This window comes from Solanum verrucosum, unplaced genomic scaffold, assembly GCF_900185275.1.
Source record: "Solanum verrucosum unplaced genomic scaffold, falcon-dt-bn FXZP01000218.1, whole genome shotgun sequence".
Classification (NCBI taxonomy): Eukaryota; Viridiplantae; Streptophyta; class Magnoliopsida; order Solanales; family Solanaceae; genus Solanum; species Solanum verrucosum.
This window is the reverse complement of record NW_026020464.1, coordinates 905,189-924,688: the sequence shown is the minus strand read 5'-3', so window position 1 is coordinate 924,688 and position 19,500 is coordinate 905,189. Positions and strand designations below refer to the sequence as shown.

Sequence of the window (19,500 nt, the reverse complement as noted above, 5' to 3'; positions counted from 1 at the left end):
CCCATTTTGTAACTATAGGGGCATTTTTGGACCAAAGTATTGGCTGCAAGGGCATTTTTGAGCCAAAGTATTTACGGTAAGGACATTTTTGAGCCAAACTATAAACGAAGGACATTTTTGTTCCTTTCACATAGTTTAAGGGAATTTTTGACCCTTTTCCCTAGTTTTAATATTCTCATTAATCTCATAAGAGATAAATATTTAGTTTCAGAACAAACAACTTATCCATAAGATTTATTTATAATGAAAAAATTCTTTCAAGGTAATAAAATGTATTCCATTACTCGCGTTATATACTAACTAAATTTAAATTCGCACATTGTAGGATTTATTCGTGAGGTGGCGTTTCCAACATAATTTTTTTCATCTCGACTAAACGCTCACTTGAACAAAAGATGGATGATTAAATACTAGCAATAAAGTATTACAACTTAAAAACTAGCAAAATTAATGGGTAAACTTAGTAGTTCAGTTGATTGGTTATCTAAGTTTTCACCTTAAAGTTTAAGAAAGAAAAAAGAAAAGACTTTTGAAATGCGTGAAATCTCCAAAGTATTAGCCTTATATTAAACCAAAATAAACATATATTTAATTCAACAATATGAATCATAAAGTAGTTCAAATTGTAGATTAATCATCACTAAACAAAGCATATGTTCATTAACCATTTACATTTTCCATATGTTTCATAATCCATATGTCGTAACCAATTGAAAACAAATCAAAGACTTAATAGGAAGCCAAACAAGGATACCAAATAGGATATCATATGGAAAAAAAAATGGACTTATCATCTAAAAAGGCAAGTAGCAGACTCTCTTTCTCTTTCTCTTTCTCGATCTCTCAACTTTGAGACTCGAAAAATATAAACTATCCAAACATGTTGAAATAGCACGAAAATTCCTATTCTTTGATATTTGAGATTTCGTAAGCAATTGTTGTCTAGGATTATATATAAAGAATTGGGAAGCTATCCATTCTTGAAAGACAAATTCACCATTTCTCGTGCAACAAAATAGTTGTGTACCTTTTATAAATGTTTTGCAAATAGTGGGCAAGTTGCATATTTTCATTAACAATTTCCATTCATCTCGTTCCATAATCCATATTTCCAATACCAGACTCTGGTGATTGCCGCCATATAAACTAAGACAACCTTTCATAATAGTCATCAAACCAAAAAAGTCGCTCTCCCTTGCAAAAACTGGTATTGGAAGCTTTTTAAGTTCATCTGACTTTCCATCAAAATATATGATTGTAGAATTTCTTTGTTCAAGATTGTCGTAGTCAATCCAATATACATAACCTCCGATACTAATTCCCCCATTCAAGGAACAATCATGTAGTAGACGTACTACATGACTAGTTGAACTTGTTTTCTTCGTCCAACAATCATTCTTCAAAGAATACATACCATAACTCCACTTATAAATCAAAATAATCCTGTAATCATCGACACTAGAATCATAAAAAATCCCACAAGCATTTGGAACTTTGCCTTTGTAGTTAAAATAAGGACATGCAAGTGTTTTAGATTCTCTTGTAGACGGATTCCACAAAACATAAGTTTTGTAGGCCATAGGGTTTTTTAGAAGAACCAAACCATCACACGAGCACAAGACTATAGCTTTTCGAAATTTTCTTGGAAGAAAAATTCCCTTTGCAATTATATCTAATTGTGAAGTTTCCAACTCTCGAAACCCAAATTCATTAGTACTATGTTTGAGTAACAATAGCTTTTCACGTCCCAATGCTTTGGATTGATCGCGATGAGTTCTCTTGAATTCATTGTCAGAGATTATAACATTCCATGACTTAGAAACAGATTTAAAACGTAACAAAGATTTTACTATAGATACCTTGATAAGTATGAGATATTGGATATCACTCGGAAGAATACAAGTAACTTCATCAAAGTCCGATTTATTTTTTGCCATTAGGGTTTACGTCCAAAAATATTTTTTAACCATATATATACTAACTCAAATACTAATACGCCTATATTTTATTTATTTAATTTCAATTTTCACTTTATTTATTTTCGACAATAATTTTATTTTATTTTTTAAAGAAGAGTTTTAGAAGGAAACAGATTAACCTTTCTTTTTTTTAAGTAAAAGAAAAATTAGATTATTTTAAAGACTGATTGATTAATTATTTTAGTCATTTGCCCGCCAAGATGAAACATACCATAAGAAATTCTACCTTTCCCAAAAAATAATTATTGAAATATTGTCATGGTTTTCTGTCAAATCGTTAATATCGAAATTATATTTTGTTGACATCCATGCAATGTGTTGAGCACAAATTTGCAATTCATATGATGGCAAAATCATATTCGATCAATGCAATATTAATTAGGAACTTGGAAACTAGAAGACACCAACTGTATAATAAAACAAAACCATAAAATTTTCTTTTAGGATTCAATGAAATAATTAGACAAAAAGGTATGTGAAGGCAAGGTGCTTTAAGTGAAAATTTAGCACCTGTATAAAAATAACAATGATCTACATTTACATAATATCATAATGATGTGTCTATATACTCTGAAGAAAGTATTATCCTAAGAAGCTCTTTCAAATTAGCTAGTACATGTCTTGGCCCTAAACTTCTGCCTCCAATATAATTCAGAAGTTGTTCAATATCCTGCACAGAAGAAGAAGAAAAAGTTAGATTATCGAACTTAACTTCGATGGAAATGCCAAAACCAAAGAAAATTAACATGATGAGAACTGAGAAGTGTCAATTGAAAGCCAGTAGAAACCCTCAAATGGAGGTAACAATCAAGCTTTTTAAGTCGTAGCATGTAATGCTTGGTAATCAACTATACGGCAAGAACTATGAACTAAGGCTACATAGTCATATGATCTATCGCCCTCTCTCATTGGCTAAAGAGGACAAGACTGTTAAGGGGTCGTTTGGTTGGGAACAAGTCATCCCAAGATTAATTATCATGGGATTAGCTATCCTGGGATAAGTTATCCTCCCATCACTATGGTATAAATGGTGGGATAAGTTATCGCAAACTTGGCAATCAAGAAGAAAGGAGGTATCAAGAGTCAAGATAACCTACAAGGGCATCAAGTATAAGAAGCTGAAAGATCTCATAGACAATTTCAAGCATCTACTAACATAAGAATTTTTTGTCCTGGGCAAGCGGATGAGTGGATAAAAAGAGAAGGAATAAACAGAGTAAATTTTGCTAATCAGGAGTGATCCTGCAAAGGATTTTAAATATTAAAAGGTTATGATATGAAAACCTATGTACTGAGGAGTGCCCCCACCTGTCTTTCTAAGTTTCTTCATAACTTGTTATTTCTAGCTATAACAGGAAAACAAAGTTAACTTGGAAGGATCACATAACTTAGTCTCTCCTCTGTGGTGGATAACATACTACAACTCAATGCTTCATTTGTATCTTGGAATCACAAAAAAAAGTCTCCTTGGCGGTGGATAACATACTATGCCTAAATGCTTCCCTACCTCTTCGAATCAAACTGGACAGTAATAATTGGAAAGGAAGGAAGAGACTGTTTTAAAACTTTCACTTCTTTAACTTCTAGGCAATTTCCTCAAATATACCAAGATTAATATTTGAAAACAGATATCTAGATTTTTTAAAATGCAAGTGGTATCAGAGATCCAATTCCATTGAACATGTTGTATCATAGAGTTGTCTGAATAGATTGTACATGGAGCATGGATTTTCATACACTCTTACAAGGACCTAGCTGGATATGCCGAGGTAAGATAAAGAAGCAGACCTTATTCAGCAAGAAAACAGCATATGCCGCTCTTGTTGAGTCTTGGCCTTCTAAAAATAGAGGAAATTCCACGGGTCTTGAATTTGTGGAAACTGAGGAACTAGATATTAAATCAGATGATGAAGGCTCTATTGAAGGTGCATAATCACGGATATATGATCGAGATCCTCCAAACCTCAAGGGATAACGAAGAGGAACTTGTAAATAAGATGCAATAAGTGTGACCACCTGCATGAAGGTAGATAAGCTAGATTAATATACACTAGCAGACTAATGATAAATTACAGGGAACGATCAACAGAAGAATGACACAAAGGAAACAACGCATCACTGGTAATTTCCCTTTTTTTATCAATACAATTATTGTTGGTGTATTCCACAAAAAGTAAAAGAATGACTTCAATGCAAATGAATACACACAGAGAGAAGACAGATGTTGATGAACTACCACAGGATAAGTTCCTGGCATATTAGCCAACTCTCAAGATAGGATGTCAACCTTGACTTCCCAATTGTTTTAAGACAAAAACTGACTTTGACACTTCTTGATAAAAAATAAAACTGAATTAGATACTTAATTAAGGTGTCTGTGGATATCTGTCTTCACATGTTTGCACAATCTTTTTTGTTATGTGGAAATTTGGAACTCCAAAAGTGGAGAACTTAGATTCTACAAGTCATCTAATAAGAAGTGAAATATTACATTGATTAAAAACAGCCAAAATGGGAAAAATACAATTTAAAACGAAGAGTCTGAAGCAAAGAGAACGAACACACATGTGCAACATATCCCAGGGCAGTTGCAGACCTCTGAACCTCCTTCTTATCAGTAAAGAAACTCATCTTAGTGAACACAGTCAAATGTAGACCTGCAATGGTCAAGGATCCATGATCTAAAGGTTTTGACCCAGTAGAGTCACCTGAAAAGGCAAAAAGAAAACTGAGATAGGCTTGTCTGCTCTTTGTTTCTTCACATTTTTAACAGATGATTTCATGATCTAAACTACAAAAACTATTACTACCACAATAATCGAAGGCAACACAATTTCCAGACTCTAACCATCAGCTAATCGTTATCATCAGCTATAGAATCCTCACACATAACCATACTAAGAAACCAAATGAAACAAAACTTCAGGTATTTATTTCAAAGACGATATCATAAGAAAATTGACTGCTACATTCGATTGGACAAAGCAAGGATTCTTTTAGGCCTATTTATGCACTGAACTACCCACATCTTTGTCGGATTGAATTCATAAATAGACATATCTTAACAGTACTCCACAGTTATAACAGGTATTTTTCATATTTACACATAACACGTTCACCAGAAAAGGTTCTTCTCTCAATTTTCTCCATTAGTTATTTTAATCCCCCTACTATAACTCCACTCAAATTCCTATTTATAATAAATGAATGAATAAAAGCTAACAAGAATGATCCGCACTAATGAGGAGATTATTTTCAGAAGAAATGACTAGATTCTTGTGGGAACACTAGTGTGTGTCTTCAATTTTCCTTGGCATAATGCATTAAATGCAAGAATCAAGGAGAATCTTGGTCCAACTAATATAGCAACAAAACCAAGTCTATTCCAGGTACCAGGCGAAGAGGAAACCAGAGGACTTTGCCTAGCAATCCATACGTTAGGCCTTCAAATTCACTCTAGTAATGGCCATGTCAGAATGATCTTAAAGCTTGAGACTAAAAGAAGCAGACCAAGCTCTTACACCTTTGTCTCCAAGAAGTGCTTCTCGATCACATCTGCAGTCCTATTTCTTACAAGTGAAGGTGCGACAATGTAGTATCAAAAAGTAACTAAACTCTGCCATGAAATCATCAAACCTTTTTCAAAATTTTCATGCAAGAGCACACGCGTGGGAATATTGACGAAACAAGTCATCATAAGATCCATTACCTGAGTTGGAACTATTGTTGAAAAATTCAAGTTCTTGCTCAGGTGCCTGTCCAATTGCAACCCTCACAGGATAAAGCATGTGAACTTGAGACACCATATACTGTTGTCTCGTTCTGAATACCCTCTGCAAGGTTCTGAGTTGCCCATAACCCCTTTCTCCAGCTAGGGACCTACTTTCATCCTGCATGGAGAAAATGAGACTTTTGGTTATATGAAATCCCAAAAACCAGAGGGAAAATAGAGAACAATGTAAAACTTTTAGCTTAACAAGGAACTTAGAAAGATAAAAGTATGCGCAAAAAACCATAATACAACCAGTAGTCTGGACAGCGCCACTCAAAGGAGTAAAACATAGGCACAGGCTGAAACCAGCAGCGGTCCAGATGACCAATCGCACCACGAAGTACTCAAAGCAGGAGTAATACATCAGAAGAAAAATAATTGAGAAAACTCTATACCAGCAAATAGAGCAACATCCAGGTGAATGCAGGACAAGGCCAACTAAATTTATTTAAAAACCGGAGGACAAGGTCAACTAAATTTTTTTTAATAACTGGAAGATGAAGGCCAACTAACTACAGAGAAACTATAATTCTTTTTACACATATAATCCTTTTTCACCAACAACCTCTGCTTGCTTAGTTCACATACAACCTGGGGGCTGGCCTTGGAAGATGATATGGAAAGTCAAAATCCCATTTGAGGTAGCCTGCTTCACATGGTTATTGGATAAACAGGCTACTCTGACTCAAGATAATCTAATGAAAAGGGGACTTCAGCTGTGATCCAGATGCATTTTTCGTGGATTCGAGGCTGAGACAATAAATCATCTTTTCTTACACTGTGAAGTGGCTGATAAACTATGGAAGATTCTCATCAATCTAAGGGGTATCAGGTGGACCATGCCAAGGAACATACATGAAGTTTTAGCTTGTTGGAACAGAAAGGGTAATCAGTCTTGCATATGGTGGACTATTTGGAGGGAGAGGAACCAGAGGTGTTTTCAAGATAAATCCTGTAACTTCCAGAAACTAAGGATGAACAGTTTAGTGCTGCTTTATTTTTAGTGCAAGCATGAATATCCTTTAGATGTTGAGGACATTTCTTGTGTTCTAGAATGCTTATGACTAGATAGGTAGTAGGGTTTGCAGTTCTGACTACTACTGGTAATTATTACTGGAATACACCTTTGGTGTAGTTCCCTGTTTTTAACATATATGTTACCTTTCTTTAAAAAAAGAAGTGTCATTTCACAAACACAATAGAAAATTCCATATATATATCCTGCTAAAAAGTGCTTTAAGAAGCACAAGTAGGAGTTTGATAGACAACCAGTTGAGCAAAACAATTTGAAGGATCTAGAATGCAAGCCACTCAGAAGACAGGCTTGATCAACTGACAAGAATAAATTGGTAGGTGTTCCTCATGCCAATTGCCTCACTATGTCGAGATTTTATTAAACTTAACCATATACCACTTTCAAAATTGGTAGGTGTTCCTCATGCCAATTGCCTCACTATGTCAAGATTATATTAAACTTAACCATATACCACTTTCATGCATCTAAAGTTTTCAATCTCATTATGGGTTGCAAATAACACAAAGCGGGTTAGTAAACGGTCTTTTGGGATGGAACACATGTATAGAAGGTGATGTAGATATATGCATATAGAGAGGGGGGAACAAACAGTTTTCAATGCTAAGATACCTGCAAGCGCTTGCTAGCTGCAGAAAGAGAAGTCCCTGCAACCAAAAGTGACCTGATGTCATTACTAAGTTGCTCCTCTTGCTTCTTGACTTTCTCTTTAACAACTTTAGAATGCATCGACATGTTTCCCATCACTAATTTTCTAGAATCCAGTTTTTCTTTCATCTCATCAAGCTCATTCAAACGACTTAGTGACTCTGCTTCTACCTGAGAACCATATCGTCACCCGCTAACAAGCGGGCTAATTCATTAAAGCCCATAAAATTAAAAGGAAAGGAGAGACAGTATGAGAACATAGAAGTCAAAAGCATTAAAAGAGCACCTTATTACTTCCACTTCTCTGAATTTACTCGCACAAAATGGTTAGAAAGAACGGAAATGAGACTACGCCCTAAAAGTATGACAATTTTTCTTCTAATCTTTATTTCACTTCAGGAATTTAACAACCCAATATTGAGGCCATGGACAAAGAGAAACAAGTTGTACCACTTATTAAAACTAAAGAAGAAGAACCACTAACGGGATAACTGAAGCACAGTAAATAACGAGTAACAATAGTGCTACTTTTTTTAATGACCCTGGTTATCGGACCAGCTTTCATGCACCTCGACTAATTCCACTGCATACCTGACACCTCTCACCAGCAGCAACAGGTGCCCCAGCCGGGCGACATCAAAACTTTCGTACAGATCTTCATAGTTGACATCGATTCATCCGACTATGATGATCTTGTCTTGGCTCTTATTGATGAAAAGTCCCCTATTTTTATTAATTTTTTAGAAGAATGGGAATTTTTTCTCGCGAACAACGGTGCTACCAGTTAACAAAACTCCTATTACTACAGGGAAACAGATACAATGCACTTCAGAAGCAAACAAAAAAACATAAAATAAAAGTAAAAATTCTACTAACCAAGACTATTAAAAAAAAAAAAAACTCAAAACTTTACCTGTATAAATGACTGTAGTTTCTGCTGAACCAATTCTTTCTTCTGCTTAGCTTCATTAAGAGCAGATGTAAGGCTACACAAACGAGCTAATTCCTGTTCATAATCTTCCCACTGTAAAATCTTCAAGTTTTTGTATTTTTTATTCTGAATTTCCCCAGATGAAGCAACTTTCTTCGATTCCATTCACAACTAAACCAGTCGATTTTGATTGAATCTTACAATAACTCAAAAAGGGTAGTAGGAAATCATGGTTTTTTTCCCACCACCATATACTTCTCATCATGGTCCTCCTCCAAATCTTGAAAATTAAGATTCCAAAAACCCCATTTTTGAAACTCAATATGCAAATTTTAAGGAGAATTTATGAATTAGGGTTTGAGAATCAAGGAGATTTGAAAAGGGGAAGATGGGTTTTGGAGAAAAAAACTATGGAATTGAAGAAATTTTTGGGATTTTTGTGTTTGATTTTTCACTTTCTTTGATCAATTTTCTTCAAATGTGAAATTTGGTTTATGAGATTTTGCTCTTTCTTTGGAATATTGAATAAGAAAAATGGTAAAGGGTTGGGAATTTCCTTTTTGTGAAAAATCTCTTCTTTTGACTTTTTTTTTCTTTTTTCTATTTTTCAGCTAAAATTATGAAAATATATTTTTTAATATTTACATGATTAATCGTCGAAAATGTTCTAAGCCTATTAAAAATAGTTCAAATATATGTCTTTAACTTGTTTAGATCAAATTTATCTTCTTTCCACTTATTTGGATGAGAGATCTAACCTCGAAGGTATTATATACATATTGTATTATTATAGGTATACTAGAGAATTTGCTTGTGCTTTGTGCGTATGAAAAAAAATCTTATTAAATTCATGATATGATTATATTTTTTTAAATATACATCTGGGAGTGCAGTGAGTTGTTGTCTTACCAAAAAAATGTCTTGGTTGCTCCCTAGGTTGTGGTAACAATGCAAGTGGCTAGATGATTTCACTTGTATAAATACTTGACGCAACTTCATATTTTCGACGAATAATTTTATGTTTCTCGTGATAATGTTTAGGTCGTTACAATTCTCTTTACAAGTCATAAGTTCATATAATTCTAAAAACACTTTATACATAATATAGATGTATACTCTGAATTACAAAGCCCTAAAAACAAGTATCTGAATATTTAACCCTGAATGCAAGTATTTGATGTAACACTTAAGTGTCTGAGGTTGTTTTTTATTCCATATCGAAAGACTACGAACCAAAATTTAAAAATTTTACTGCAACATCTTGCACATTTAGAAATACTTGATCAAATTAGAATTTGACAAAAATATATTTTGATTTTGATTAACTACGAAATATCCTTAATATTAAATTTAAGTCTAAAACTGTCCTCTTCTCAAGTCCTGGCAGAAGCTGAATGTTGAATATTTATTTATTTAATTAAATATATAATAGTATTTTTATTGTTCTGCCTAATTTAACTCAAATTCATTCACACTCCAATATATCAAATCAAACAATTTTCAAAAGACTCAATACTTCTTAGTTTTCATTTGATATAATACCTTAAATTGACTCTCTTTTATTGTCTTTATTCTGATTTCACGAACAAATAATTTATTTTGAGCTACTAACATATAAGAACAAAAACAAATGAACCATATTATTGAATCAAATTAAGGGAAAGTGAGAAAACTTTCTTTTATCATTGATGCTTTGTGAATAACTTAAAATTAACTATACCTTTTTTAGTGTAATAATAAAAAGGCAAAATACATAAGTATTCCAACCTATTCCCGAAATCTCAGAGACACACTTATATTATATTAAGGTCTTATTACCCCCCTCCCGAACTTATTTTATAAATAATTTTCTACCCCTTTTCGGTCTACGTGGCACTATCTTCTGGGTTCAACGCGTGTTGACAATTTTTCAAGCCATCTGGTTGATAGTGCCACGTAGGCCGAAAAGAGGTAGAAAATTATTTATAAAATAAGTTCAGAGGGTAATAAGACTTTAGTATAGTATAAGTGTGTCTCTGGGATTTCGAATATAGGTTGGGGGTATGCATTTTCCCTAATAAAAATTTAGAAACTTTCTTTAGTTACCTAGCTTGAGTATCAAAAATTTTAGTAATTCCTCACTTAGTATATTTGAAGTAATAATATTATTTCTTTGAGTGCAGCTTTCCATGTCAACCAAAAATTTCTAATCAATATGAAATAATAATTTATGTATGAATTTATTTCTAATCAATTTGCATAAACTATACATGATTATAGGTATATTATGCATAAATTATATATTTATTGGTCATTTTAATATTACAAAAAAAAGTATATAATGCATAAATTATATATTTATTGGTCATTTTTAATTATAAAAAGGTATATTATGCATAAATTATTATTTATTGGTCATTTTTAATACTATAAAATGAAACTATTTAGATTAGTTCGTTTTCGCATATATTATAAGAGTCTATTTGAAGCTTAATTTATTTTTGAATAAAAATAATTATGTATAGTAAAAATGTTGACCGGTGAATCAAAATAAAATAATTGTTGAGCTAAATAAGTCAACAATAATTAATGAGTTGGCAGTCCCGACATACTTGGATAATCTAAACTTATTATCCGCATAAACAAATAAAAAATTGATTAAATGCCCTTCTTGAAAAACCTACCTATAAATACAAAATACTTCATACAAAATTTTAAAATAAACTCACTAAAGAAGTAAAAACTGTAAAAGTTATGGCGGCGATTGAAGTGTTATTGCAGTGTGGCGATTGCGGAACTCTGCTTGAATCCGTGGTAGATGCCCAACAACATGCGCAGAATTTTCACCACACCAACTTCTACGAGTCCAAAGAAGCCATTCGTTTTCTTGTTTGCTCCACTTGTGGTCAAAATTCTCGTTGCCATACCGTAAGTTTATAAAATCATCTACTAAGTTGTAATTGAGAAAATTGTTGTTTCGAGTCTATAAACTACATTGGTTAAAGTATATTTACAGATAATTTTTTTTCATTTGTCCTAATTTTGGTGAATAAAATTAACTGGTATTTGTTGCTGGTGAAAGGTGATAGGTATCTCGTCAATTTAGTCAAGATGCACATAAATTGATCTATACACCAACATTTTCAACCCAAAAAATAAAACAAAAGGAGTATTTATATTGATTTCATTATATTTTCTTGAACATGATGCATCACTAAAAAAAAATAATTGTATTAATCAAAATTGATTAGTAATCCTCTAGTTATTCAACATTCAATCAAGTATATTACTTGGCCTTTTTCTATGTCAATAGATAATATTGTACCAATTTTAGAAAATGTCCTAAAACGTCAGTAAAAGCAAAAATAATATAAAATAAATTGTGATTGACCGTTTACAGATGTCTAGATGAAAAACTTTGATGTTTTGGATAAAAACATCACATCTGTAATTATATATGTTTATTTTGATATTTGACTTATTTTAATATCAGTAGACTCAAATTAATTTCACATATAAATCATTGAAAACGTTTTAACTTTCAATAAATGATGAATTATTATTCTCTACAAGGTAACATTTTTTAAAATATATTATAAAACATAGTTGAAGATTAATTTATATAGAGTAAAAGTAATTATTTATAATTTAAAAAATCAATAGATTAATCAAAATAAAGTAATTGTCAAGCTAAATTAGTCAACAATATGGTGTAAAACTACTCTAAATTTGACTCGACACTCTCATATATAGCCTTGATAATTATTTTTTTACTTTATTTGAAAATCAAATTAAATTTAATCCTATTTAATTGTAATTTTATATTTTTTATAAAAGTATATTAAAATTCTAAAATATGGTTAAAATACGATTGAAGCTAATTCAACTCCAACTGTGATAACAAAAACAAACTTCAACTATAAATACATGAATCGAATCGAAGAGAAAATAAAAATAAAAATAAAAATAGGTGAACGGCACTATGTTGGAAGGGGTATTATTGCAGTGTGGCGATTGCGGAACTCTACTGAAATCGGCAGAAAAAGCTGAACAGCATGCGAAAGAGAATTGGCATACTAATTTCCGTGAGTCCAATGAAGCATTTGTGTACCAAGTTTGCAAAGTTTGCGGCAAACATTGTGTTTGTAAAACAGTAAGTTATAATCATCATGGAGAAATTTTGTTATTATGAGGTGATTTTGTGAAATTAGTTGTGGTGCACATATATGTTGCTTAGTTGTGGGAGGAGGCGACAGGTGTCCCGTGGAATTAGTTGAGGTGTGCATACATGTTGGTGGTGGTGAGAGGTGATAGGTTGCTTGTGGAATTAGTTGTGGTGTGCTGGTGGTGGGAGGTGATAGGTATCCTGTCGAATTAGGTATCGGGTGGAATTAGTTGTGGTGTGCTGGTGGTGGGAGGTGATAGGTATCTTGTCGAATTAGGTATCTCGTGGAGTTAGTAGTGGTGTGCTGGTGGTGGGAGGTGATAGGTATCATGTGGAATTAGGTATCTCGTGGAATTAAGTTAGTCGTGGTGTGCGGTGTTGCTTAGTTGTAGGAGGTGACAAGTGTCCTCTGGAATTAGTTGAGGTGTGCATACATCTTTTTGGTGGTGAGAGGTGATAGGTAGCCTTGTGTTGTGCTGGTGGTAGGAGGTGATAGGTATCCTATGGAATTAGGTATCTCGTGGAGTTAGTCGTGGTGTGCTGGTGGTGGGAGGTGATAGGTATCATGTGGAATTAGGTTAGTCGTGGTGTGCGGTGTACATAACTGTTGCTAGTGGGAGGTGACAAGTATCCCATAGAATTAGTCGAGGTGCGCTTACATGTTGGTGTTAGTAGGAGGTGATAGGTATTTTGTGGAATTAATCGTTGTGTGTGTAACTATAGATGCTGGGAGGTGACATCGAGGTGTATGCAAACTGGCTCGGACATCACGATTATTAACAAACAAAAAAAACAGAGGTGTATTTTGTACAGATTTCATTGTGATTTTGTGTTGATGTAGCGTTGTTATTGCTGGAACTACTTGCCTTGATAGGTCAAATTTGGGATTATATTCGTAATTGACCTCTATTAGATTGTAATTTAATGGGAGCTAAGCTATTGAACTGTTGATATTGCTTAGGGAATGTAGTTTACAAGATTATTTTTGGTATTGAATTCTACATTAGTAATGGGGTGTTTGGTTCCCTTCTTCTTTGTTCGAGGACATAAATTAGGGTAGGAGGTTAGTTAGATAGTTGAGCGTTTTCTCGCTTATTCTTTTATACTATTAGCCGTACTATACGTCATAGTATTACTCTTGTAGTTGCTTGTCAAGTTCGATTGTTACCAATGATTTCTTTTACACTTTGATTATGGTTTTATCTGTAATGACTATTGATGTTATCTATAATATTTTGTCATGATCCTTGGATAGTAATCCAGCGTTTAAGGTGCAGTATAATCCATGTATTGTAATATTTATACATAGTTTGTCTGCTTATCGAACTAACCCTTAGTTTTGATGGGAGTTCCAATAGTTAAATTATGGCATTATGTTCAATTGTTGGTATAGCGTTTACATGTGGCTTATGGGAACTTTTGGATTTTGATTATGTGAAGGAGAGTGCTATGCATTCGAAAAGGTCTGGGCATACTGAGTTTTATGACAGGACAGCAGAGGTGGCGGAAGAGGAAGAAAGAAGAAAAAGAGATAACCTTCGTCAGATACTGAGAGTAGCTATTGATCATTTGAACGAGGTTAGAAATCCTAACGTGTCCTAAAAATTTTGATTTTGCTAAGAACACATGTCAACATAGGCAGATCCAAGATTTTGATGTGTATGGTTTCTTGCAACAACCTCAAGTTAGTATATTATAGTATCTGGTTCTGGAAAATGTGTAGATTTCGTACATCTACTAAGATGTAAGGTCTAATGTGGCTCCGCTATCCGATTTTTTCTTGATTCGGATCAATGCATATTGATGAACATTCTTGCTTTTTATGATCAACTTGGCCAATATGTTAACGATCACATTGCACCTCATCCAAAGCAATCGAGTTCCATCTGATAATTCTCGGTTGTCTTTTCTGAAGTTATAACAAAAACATTTTACTTCACAGGCTGATACTTCACTGGCAGCAAGAAGAAGACAGCAGCTTGGTTTGCCTTCCAGACCTGTTTTAGAGGAAGGACAGGTAATTTCTGTTGAAATCTGTCGATATGGTTTTGCTCCAATTTGGACATGCTTGTCCGTACTCACGTTGCTTTTTAAATTAATTTTGTAGAGTTCATTGCCTCTAGCTGCAAGGGCCGAGCAGATGGCTGAGTGCTTGCGGACTATCCAGCAGAATCACATGGTAATATTTGAGTTGTTTTTGTTCCAGAATAAAGAAGAATTGTCCTTTCATTCTGAGTCTTTGTCAATGTCCACTAGGATGACGCGGCCAAAGTCATGAAAGCTCTCGACTCACTGCGTATGTTTGTTAGGAATATTGCTATGTATCCTGATGAGGAGAAATACCGCAAAATTAGAATCAACAATGCTGTATTCCAGGTGAGAATGTGAATTACAAAACGATTGTCCCTTGTTTTTGTTGTTTATTCAATTCTATGTTGCGTTTCTTTCTAACCTTTAAATTCAGTTACTCAAATTTGTATGTAATTCGAGGTTACTTGGTTCAGGATGTTTTCACACATGTGTAGGGAAAGTTTTTACCATCCAATGCTTCAAGTCGAACATATTCTATAGATAAGAGTTTGATATACATTTCAAAACGTGCTCGTTAATTCTGTTTTGACATTTTGATAACAGGAGAGGGTTGGCCACCTACGAGGAGGTATCGAGTTCCTTGAGCTCTGTGGATTCGAAAGAACTAGAGGGGGTGAACACTTGTACATGCCGAGAGAAGATGTGAACATGGATGTGCTTTATTCAGCTGCAAATGTGCTCAACAATGCCATTGGAAATCCATAATATAGAAGTTAAATGTGGTGTTGTTGTTTAGCAAATCAAGAAGTTGGAAAACATATGCTCTTATGGAAAACAATTATTTTGTGTTTGATGTTTTGTAATCAACATATAATCTTGTTTTACTCTTGATGTGATATACTTCGATTGTTGATACATGTATTTGTTGGGTATTTGTCCTGAGTTTCTTACCGTAAATTGATTTTCCTTATCCTAAAAGGAAAACATGAAGTCTTCATATTTGGTTAGCCTTTTTCTTGTAGGAAAAGGTTTAGGGCTCTATAAATAGAAGCTCGTTGCTTCTAACTTAATCAACATTCACAATGTAGTCCTAGAGGATCTGAGAGTTTTGGTTATAATCTTAAACATGTTATGAGATTTATAGGTTCTTTACTAGTCATGCTTATTGAGCACATATTATTTCTAATCAACAGATCTTTACGAGTCATGCTTATTGAGCACGTATCGTTTCTAATCAACAGATCTTTACGAGTCATGGTTATTGAACATATGTTTCTACTCAACAAATCTTTATGAGTCGTTCTTATTGAACACGTGTTTCTAATCAACAAATCTTTATGAGTCATGTTCATTGATATTATAAAAAATCGTTTAATCAACTAGTATCTCCTAACGTACATACAAGATCTGAGCAATCAAGTTTCTAGATCCGCCCCCTGATACAGGCATACATGCATAGAAACATACACGTTTACTTCATTTCAAAATATTTGTTCTTTTTGACTGTCAAACAATATAAGCTTTAACTAACATTTAAGGTATATATCTTCATCATATTGATACAAGAAAATCCCAATTTATAATACTTTTCTGAATTTAAGTTTCAAAATATCAAATCAATCTCATCTAATTTAACTTTAAAAACTCTCGAGAAGGTGACAACCAAATATTTTATGTGTTTCTTTCTTCATTGGTGAATCTTTTCAACTTTTTCTTTGTTACAAACCTAAACAATCTTGATTTGTTCAACAATGAAAGTGATTAACAAGCTCAAATTTCCAAAAAAATCTCTCAAAATCATCAATCCTATACCCCATTTTGAGAATTTCAATGAACCCCATTTCATATCTCTAATCCATAGTTCCAAAAACTCTCTTCAGCTTCAACAAATCCATGCCCAAATCATTCGAAAAAACTTATCATCCAATAGTAGAATTGTTACTCAGTTGATATCTTCAGCTTCTTTACACAAATCCATTAACTATGGTTTGTCAATTTTTAATTGTTTTCTTGATAAAAATGTGTTCTTGTTCAATGTTTTGATTAGAGGGTTAAAGGAGAATTCTTTATTTGAGAAGTCCATTTTGTATTTTAGGAAAATGGTTAAAATGGGTGTTAGACCTGATAAGCTTACGTATCCGTTTGTGTTGAAATCAGTGACGGCATTAGGTGAAAAGGGAGTTGGTGGGGGTGTTCATTGTGGGGTTTTGAAGGTGGGTTTGGAGTATGATACGTTTGTGAGGGTTTGTTTGGTTGAGTTGTATGTGAAAGTTGAGTTGGTGGATTTTGCATTGCAACTGTTTGATGAAAGTCCTGAGAGAAATAAAGTTGAGAGTGTTATTTTGTGGAATGTTGTGATTAATGGGTGTTGTAAGATTGGACGGATGAGTAAGGCATTGGCGTTGTTTGAGGAAATGCCTGAGAGGAATGTGGGTTCTTGGAATACTTTGATTAGTGGATTGTTGAGGAATGGGGAGGTGGATAAAGCAATGGAGCTTTTTGATGAGATGACGAATGAAAAGAATGTTGTTTCTTGGACTTGTATGATTCATGGGTTAATGCTAAATGGATTGCACCAAAAGGCTCTGGATTTGTTTTTTAAGATGGTGGAAGAAGGCGTGAAGCCGAATGGTTTAACTGTTGTAGCTGCTCTTTCTGCTTGTGCGAAAACTGGGGCACTAGAGGCAGGGAAAAAGATTCATGATAATATTATGAACAATGGGCTCCATTTGAATGCAGCAGTTGGTAATGCTTTGCTTGATATGTATGCGAAATGTGGGTATATTGAGTCTGCAAGCCTGGTTTTTAGTGGATTGAAGGAGAAGGATATCCGTACGTGGAGTATTATGATATGGGGTTGGGCAATCCATGGACATGTAGATAAAGCTCTTAGGTGTTTTGAACAGATGAGATTGACTGGTACTTTTGATAGACTCTTTTGTCCATGGAGTTACTTGGATTCTATAGGAAATTGTTTGACAGAGTACAATATTTTTTTTTCTAATGGTTGCAGGAATCAAACCTGATGGAGTTTCTGTCCTTGCTGTTTTAACCGGATGCTCTCATGCTGGACGGGTGGATCAGGGCCTTCAAATCTTTGATAGCATGCAGCGTGAGTGCTCAATTGAGCCCACTATGAAACATTATGCTGCAGTAGTAGATCTACTTGGCAGGGCTGGCCGATTTGATGAGGCCTTGAAATTTATTGCAAGTATGCCCTTGGAGCCAGATTATGTTATTTGGGGTGCACTTTTTTCTGCTTGCAGAGCTCACAAGAACATTGAAATGGCAAAAGTTGCATCCGAGAAGCTCCTACAGCTTGAGCCAAAGCATGCTGGGGGCTATGTGTTTCTGTCTAATGTTTATGCAGGAGCAGGGAGATGGGATGATGTAGAAAGAGTTAGAAGTTCAATGAAGAGCAAAAATGTTGAGAAGGATCCTGGATGGAGTTCAATGGAGGTGGATGGTCAATTGCATACATTTGTTGCTGGTGATAGTGCTCATACACGTAAACAGGAGATATACTTGAAATTGGAGGAAATCATTACCGGAGCTAAACAACAAGGTTACATGCCTGAAACTGAGTGGGTGCTTCATAACATTGATGAGGAAGAGAAGGAAGGAGCATTGGGAAGTCATAGTGAAAAGTTAGCACTTGCTTTTGGGCTCATTAGTACTGGTCCTGGTGTGATCATTATGATTGTGAAGAACCTTAGAGTGTGTGGGGACTGCCATTCTCTAATGAAGTATGTCAGCAGGATGAGTCAAAGGGTGATTGTGTTAAGAGATATAAAGAGATTCCACCATTTCAAAGATGGAGTTTGCTCCTGTAAAGATTACTGGTGAACTAGTAAGTGTTGCCCGTCTTACAATGTCTGTCAAATTTGCTAGTTCAGCTTGTAACTGTTCATATATGTCATACTAGACTTCTAGCAATTTCTGGAAGCCGTTGTTTATGACTATTGCCAATTTATTTCGGTTTACTGCTTTTCTCAAACCTTTTTTGATAAATATTGTTGGCATCTCGAAAAGAAAACTTCTCTTTGTCTTTATCTTTTTCTATTTAAGTGCTGGATGTTTTTACCATGTGTCCTGTTATGTCCTCGTCTACACAGAGATTTTGAGTTTGGAAAGACTTGCCACTAGTACTACTCATAATTTGTCAGTACTAACATAATAATATCTGCTGGAAGTGGATAAACCTAGTGAAAATGAGTGTAGTTAAAAGGCAAGCGTAAATATTCTTCTCCAATTACAGTTCTAAATGCTTTATCTGGATGTATATGCAGATCCTGGATTTTCTTACTGGTTTGTTGGCATGTATTTGAAGGTTTTGTTAGTTTTTTATAACTTCACTTAGTCTTCAAGATTCCCTGTTCTCTCTATTCACTATGGACTCTTCATTTTCTCTAAATCTTACAAAGTCACCATCTTCTAGATAACAGGAGTCGAGCATCCCATACATATCTCGTGTTCAGTGCCAACACTTATCAAAGATAGGATCTTAAAACAGATGGATTACATATGGAGTGTCTATCGTGTAGTCCCCTCAGCTCCCCATGTGCTAAGACACGATGTTACATCAGGTAATTTTATGTCTATAATCATGTTTGATTCATTGCGTCTGATATGATAAAGGATTTACTGCAAAATTGATCTTTTTCAGTTATGCCTTTCATGCTTTGTTAAGTTTGAATTTACAAATCAAGTAAGAAGCAGTTGCTCCAGACTCCACTAAGTGATGAACTTTGTTACTCTTTATTGTTTCTTATCTGGAAATAGCATAATTTAATTACATGGTGCCTATCAAAACGAAGAAAGGTTTGATTTAAATTACATGGTATTTTACTCGGCGTGTTCAAACTGCTTACAGGGTTTGACAAGACTTTCCTGTTCTCCTCATCATCAGCATGCTTGCCTACTTCTGTTTACTGGAGAGGCTTTTGGTGAGTAAAGACTACA

The 19,500-nt window shown here is 34.2% G+C and overlaps 4 protein-coding genes across 7 annotated transcripts in view; 2 read left to right on the top strand and 2 right to left on the bottom strand.

Annotated features, from left to right (window-relative positions):
- The window catches only part of LOC125808742 (high mobility group B protein 15-like), a 171,704-nt gene that overhangs the window by 123,646 nt on the left and 28,558 nt on the right, over nt 1-19,500 (bottom strand). The window lies entirely within an intron of this gene.
- Nucleotides 2,458-8,932, bottom strand: LOC125808762 (uncharacterized). 3 transcript variants are annotated; one of them, XM_049488422.1, is made up of 6 exons: nt 8,346-8,932; nt 7,397-7,603; nt 5,689-5,869; nt 4,545-4,687; nt 3,768-3,995; nt 2,458-2,649 (listed from the first exon to the last, which is right to left on the bottom strand). In XM_049488422.1, exons 1-6 carry the CDS (start codon nt 8,526-8,528, stop codon nt 2,527-2,529), a joined length of 1,065 nt encoding a protein of 354 aa, XP_049344379.1. In that variant the 5' UTR covers nt 8,529-8,932; the 3' UTR covers nt 2,458-2,526. The 3 variants fall into 3 exon arrangements, with proteins under 3 accessions (XP_049344379.1, XP_049344381.1, XP_049344380.1); XM_049488424.1 differs by having other exon boundaries at nt 7,397-7,637; nt 8,346-8,876; XM_049488423.1 differs by having other exon boundaries at nt 7,397-7,625; nt 8,346-8,876.
- LOC125808771 (uncharacterized) lies at nt 11,097-15,461 on the top strand. Its single transcript, XM_049488433.1, has 6 exons — nt 11,097-11,270; nt 13,948-14,085; nt 14,450-14,524; nt 14,615-14,686; nt 14,764-14,883; nt 15,142-15,461. The coding sequence occupies exons 1-6, from the start codon at nt 11,097-11,099 to the stop codon at nt 15,301-15,303; spliced, it is 741 nt and encodes a 246-aa protein (XP_049344390.1). The 3' UTR covers nt 15,304-15,461.
- Nucleotides 16,273-19,117, top strand: LOC125808733 (pentatricopeptide repeat-containing protein At1g04840). Of its 2 annotated transcripts, none has more exons than XM_049488391.1 (3): nt 16,273-17,457; nt 17,552-18,388; nt 18,984-19,117. In XM_049488391.1, the coding sequence occupies exons 1-2, from the start codon at nt 16,290-16,292 to the stop codon at nt 18,382-18,384; spliced, it is 2,001 nt and encodes a 666-aa protein (XP_049344348.1). In that variant the 5' UTR covers nt 16,273-16,289; the 3' UTR covers nt 18,385-18,388; nt 18,984-19,117. The 2 variants fall into 2 exon arrangements, with proteins under 2 accessions (XP_049344348.1, XP_049344346.1); XM_049488389.1 differs by having other exon boundaries at nt 18,977-19,117.

Coding starts and splice junctions, on each gene's coding strand:
- LOC125808762 (XM_049488422.1), bottom strand. CDS start 8,528: ATGGAATCGAAGAAAGTTGCTTCATCTGGGGAAATTCAGAATAAAAAA. Junction 7,604..8,345: donor AACTACAGTCATTTATACAG/GTAAAGTTTTGA, acceptor TATGGTTCTCAG/GTAGAAGCAGAGTCACTAAG. Junction 3,996..4,544: donor CCCTGGGATATGTTGCACAT/GTGTGTTCGTTC, acceptor ACCTTCATGCAG/GTGGTCACACTTATTGCATC.
- LOC125808771 (XM_049488433.1), top strand. CDS start 11,097: ATGGCGGCGATTGAAGTGTTATTGCAGTGTGGCGATTGCGGAACTCTG. Junction 14,086..14,449: donor CTATTGATCATTTGAACGAG/GTTAGAAATCCT, acceptor TTTACTTCACAG/GCTGATACTTCACTGGCAGC. Junction 14,884..15,141: donor TCAACAATGCTGTATTCCAG/GTGAGAATGTGA, acceptor TTTTGATAACAG/GAGAGGGTTGGCCACCTACG.
- LOC125808733 (XM_049488391.1), top strand. CDS start 16,290: ATGAAAGTGATTAACAAGCTCAAATTTCCAAAAAAATCTCTCAAAATC. Junction 17,458..17,551: donor TGAACAGATGAGATTGACTG/GTACTTTTGATA, acceptor TAATGGTTGCAG/GAATCAAACCTGATGGAGTT.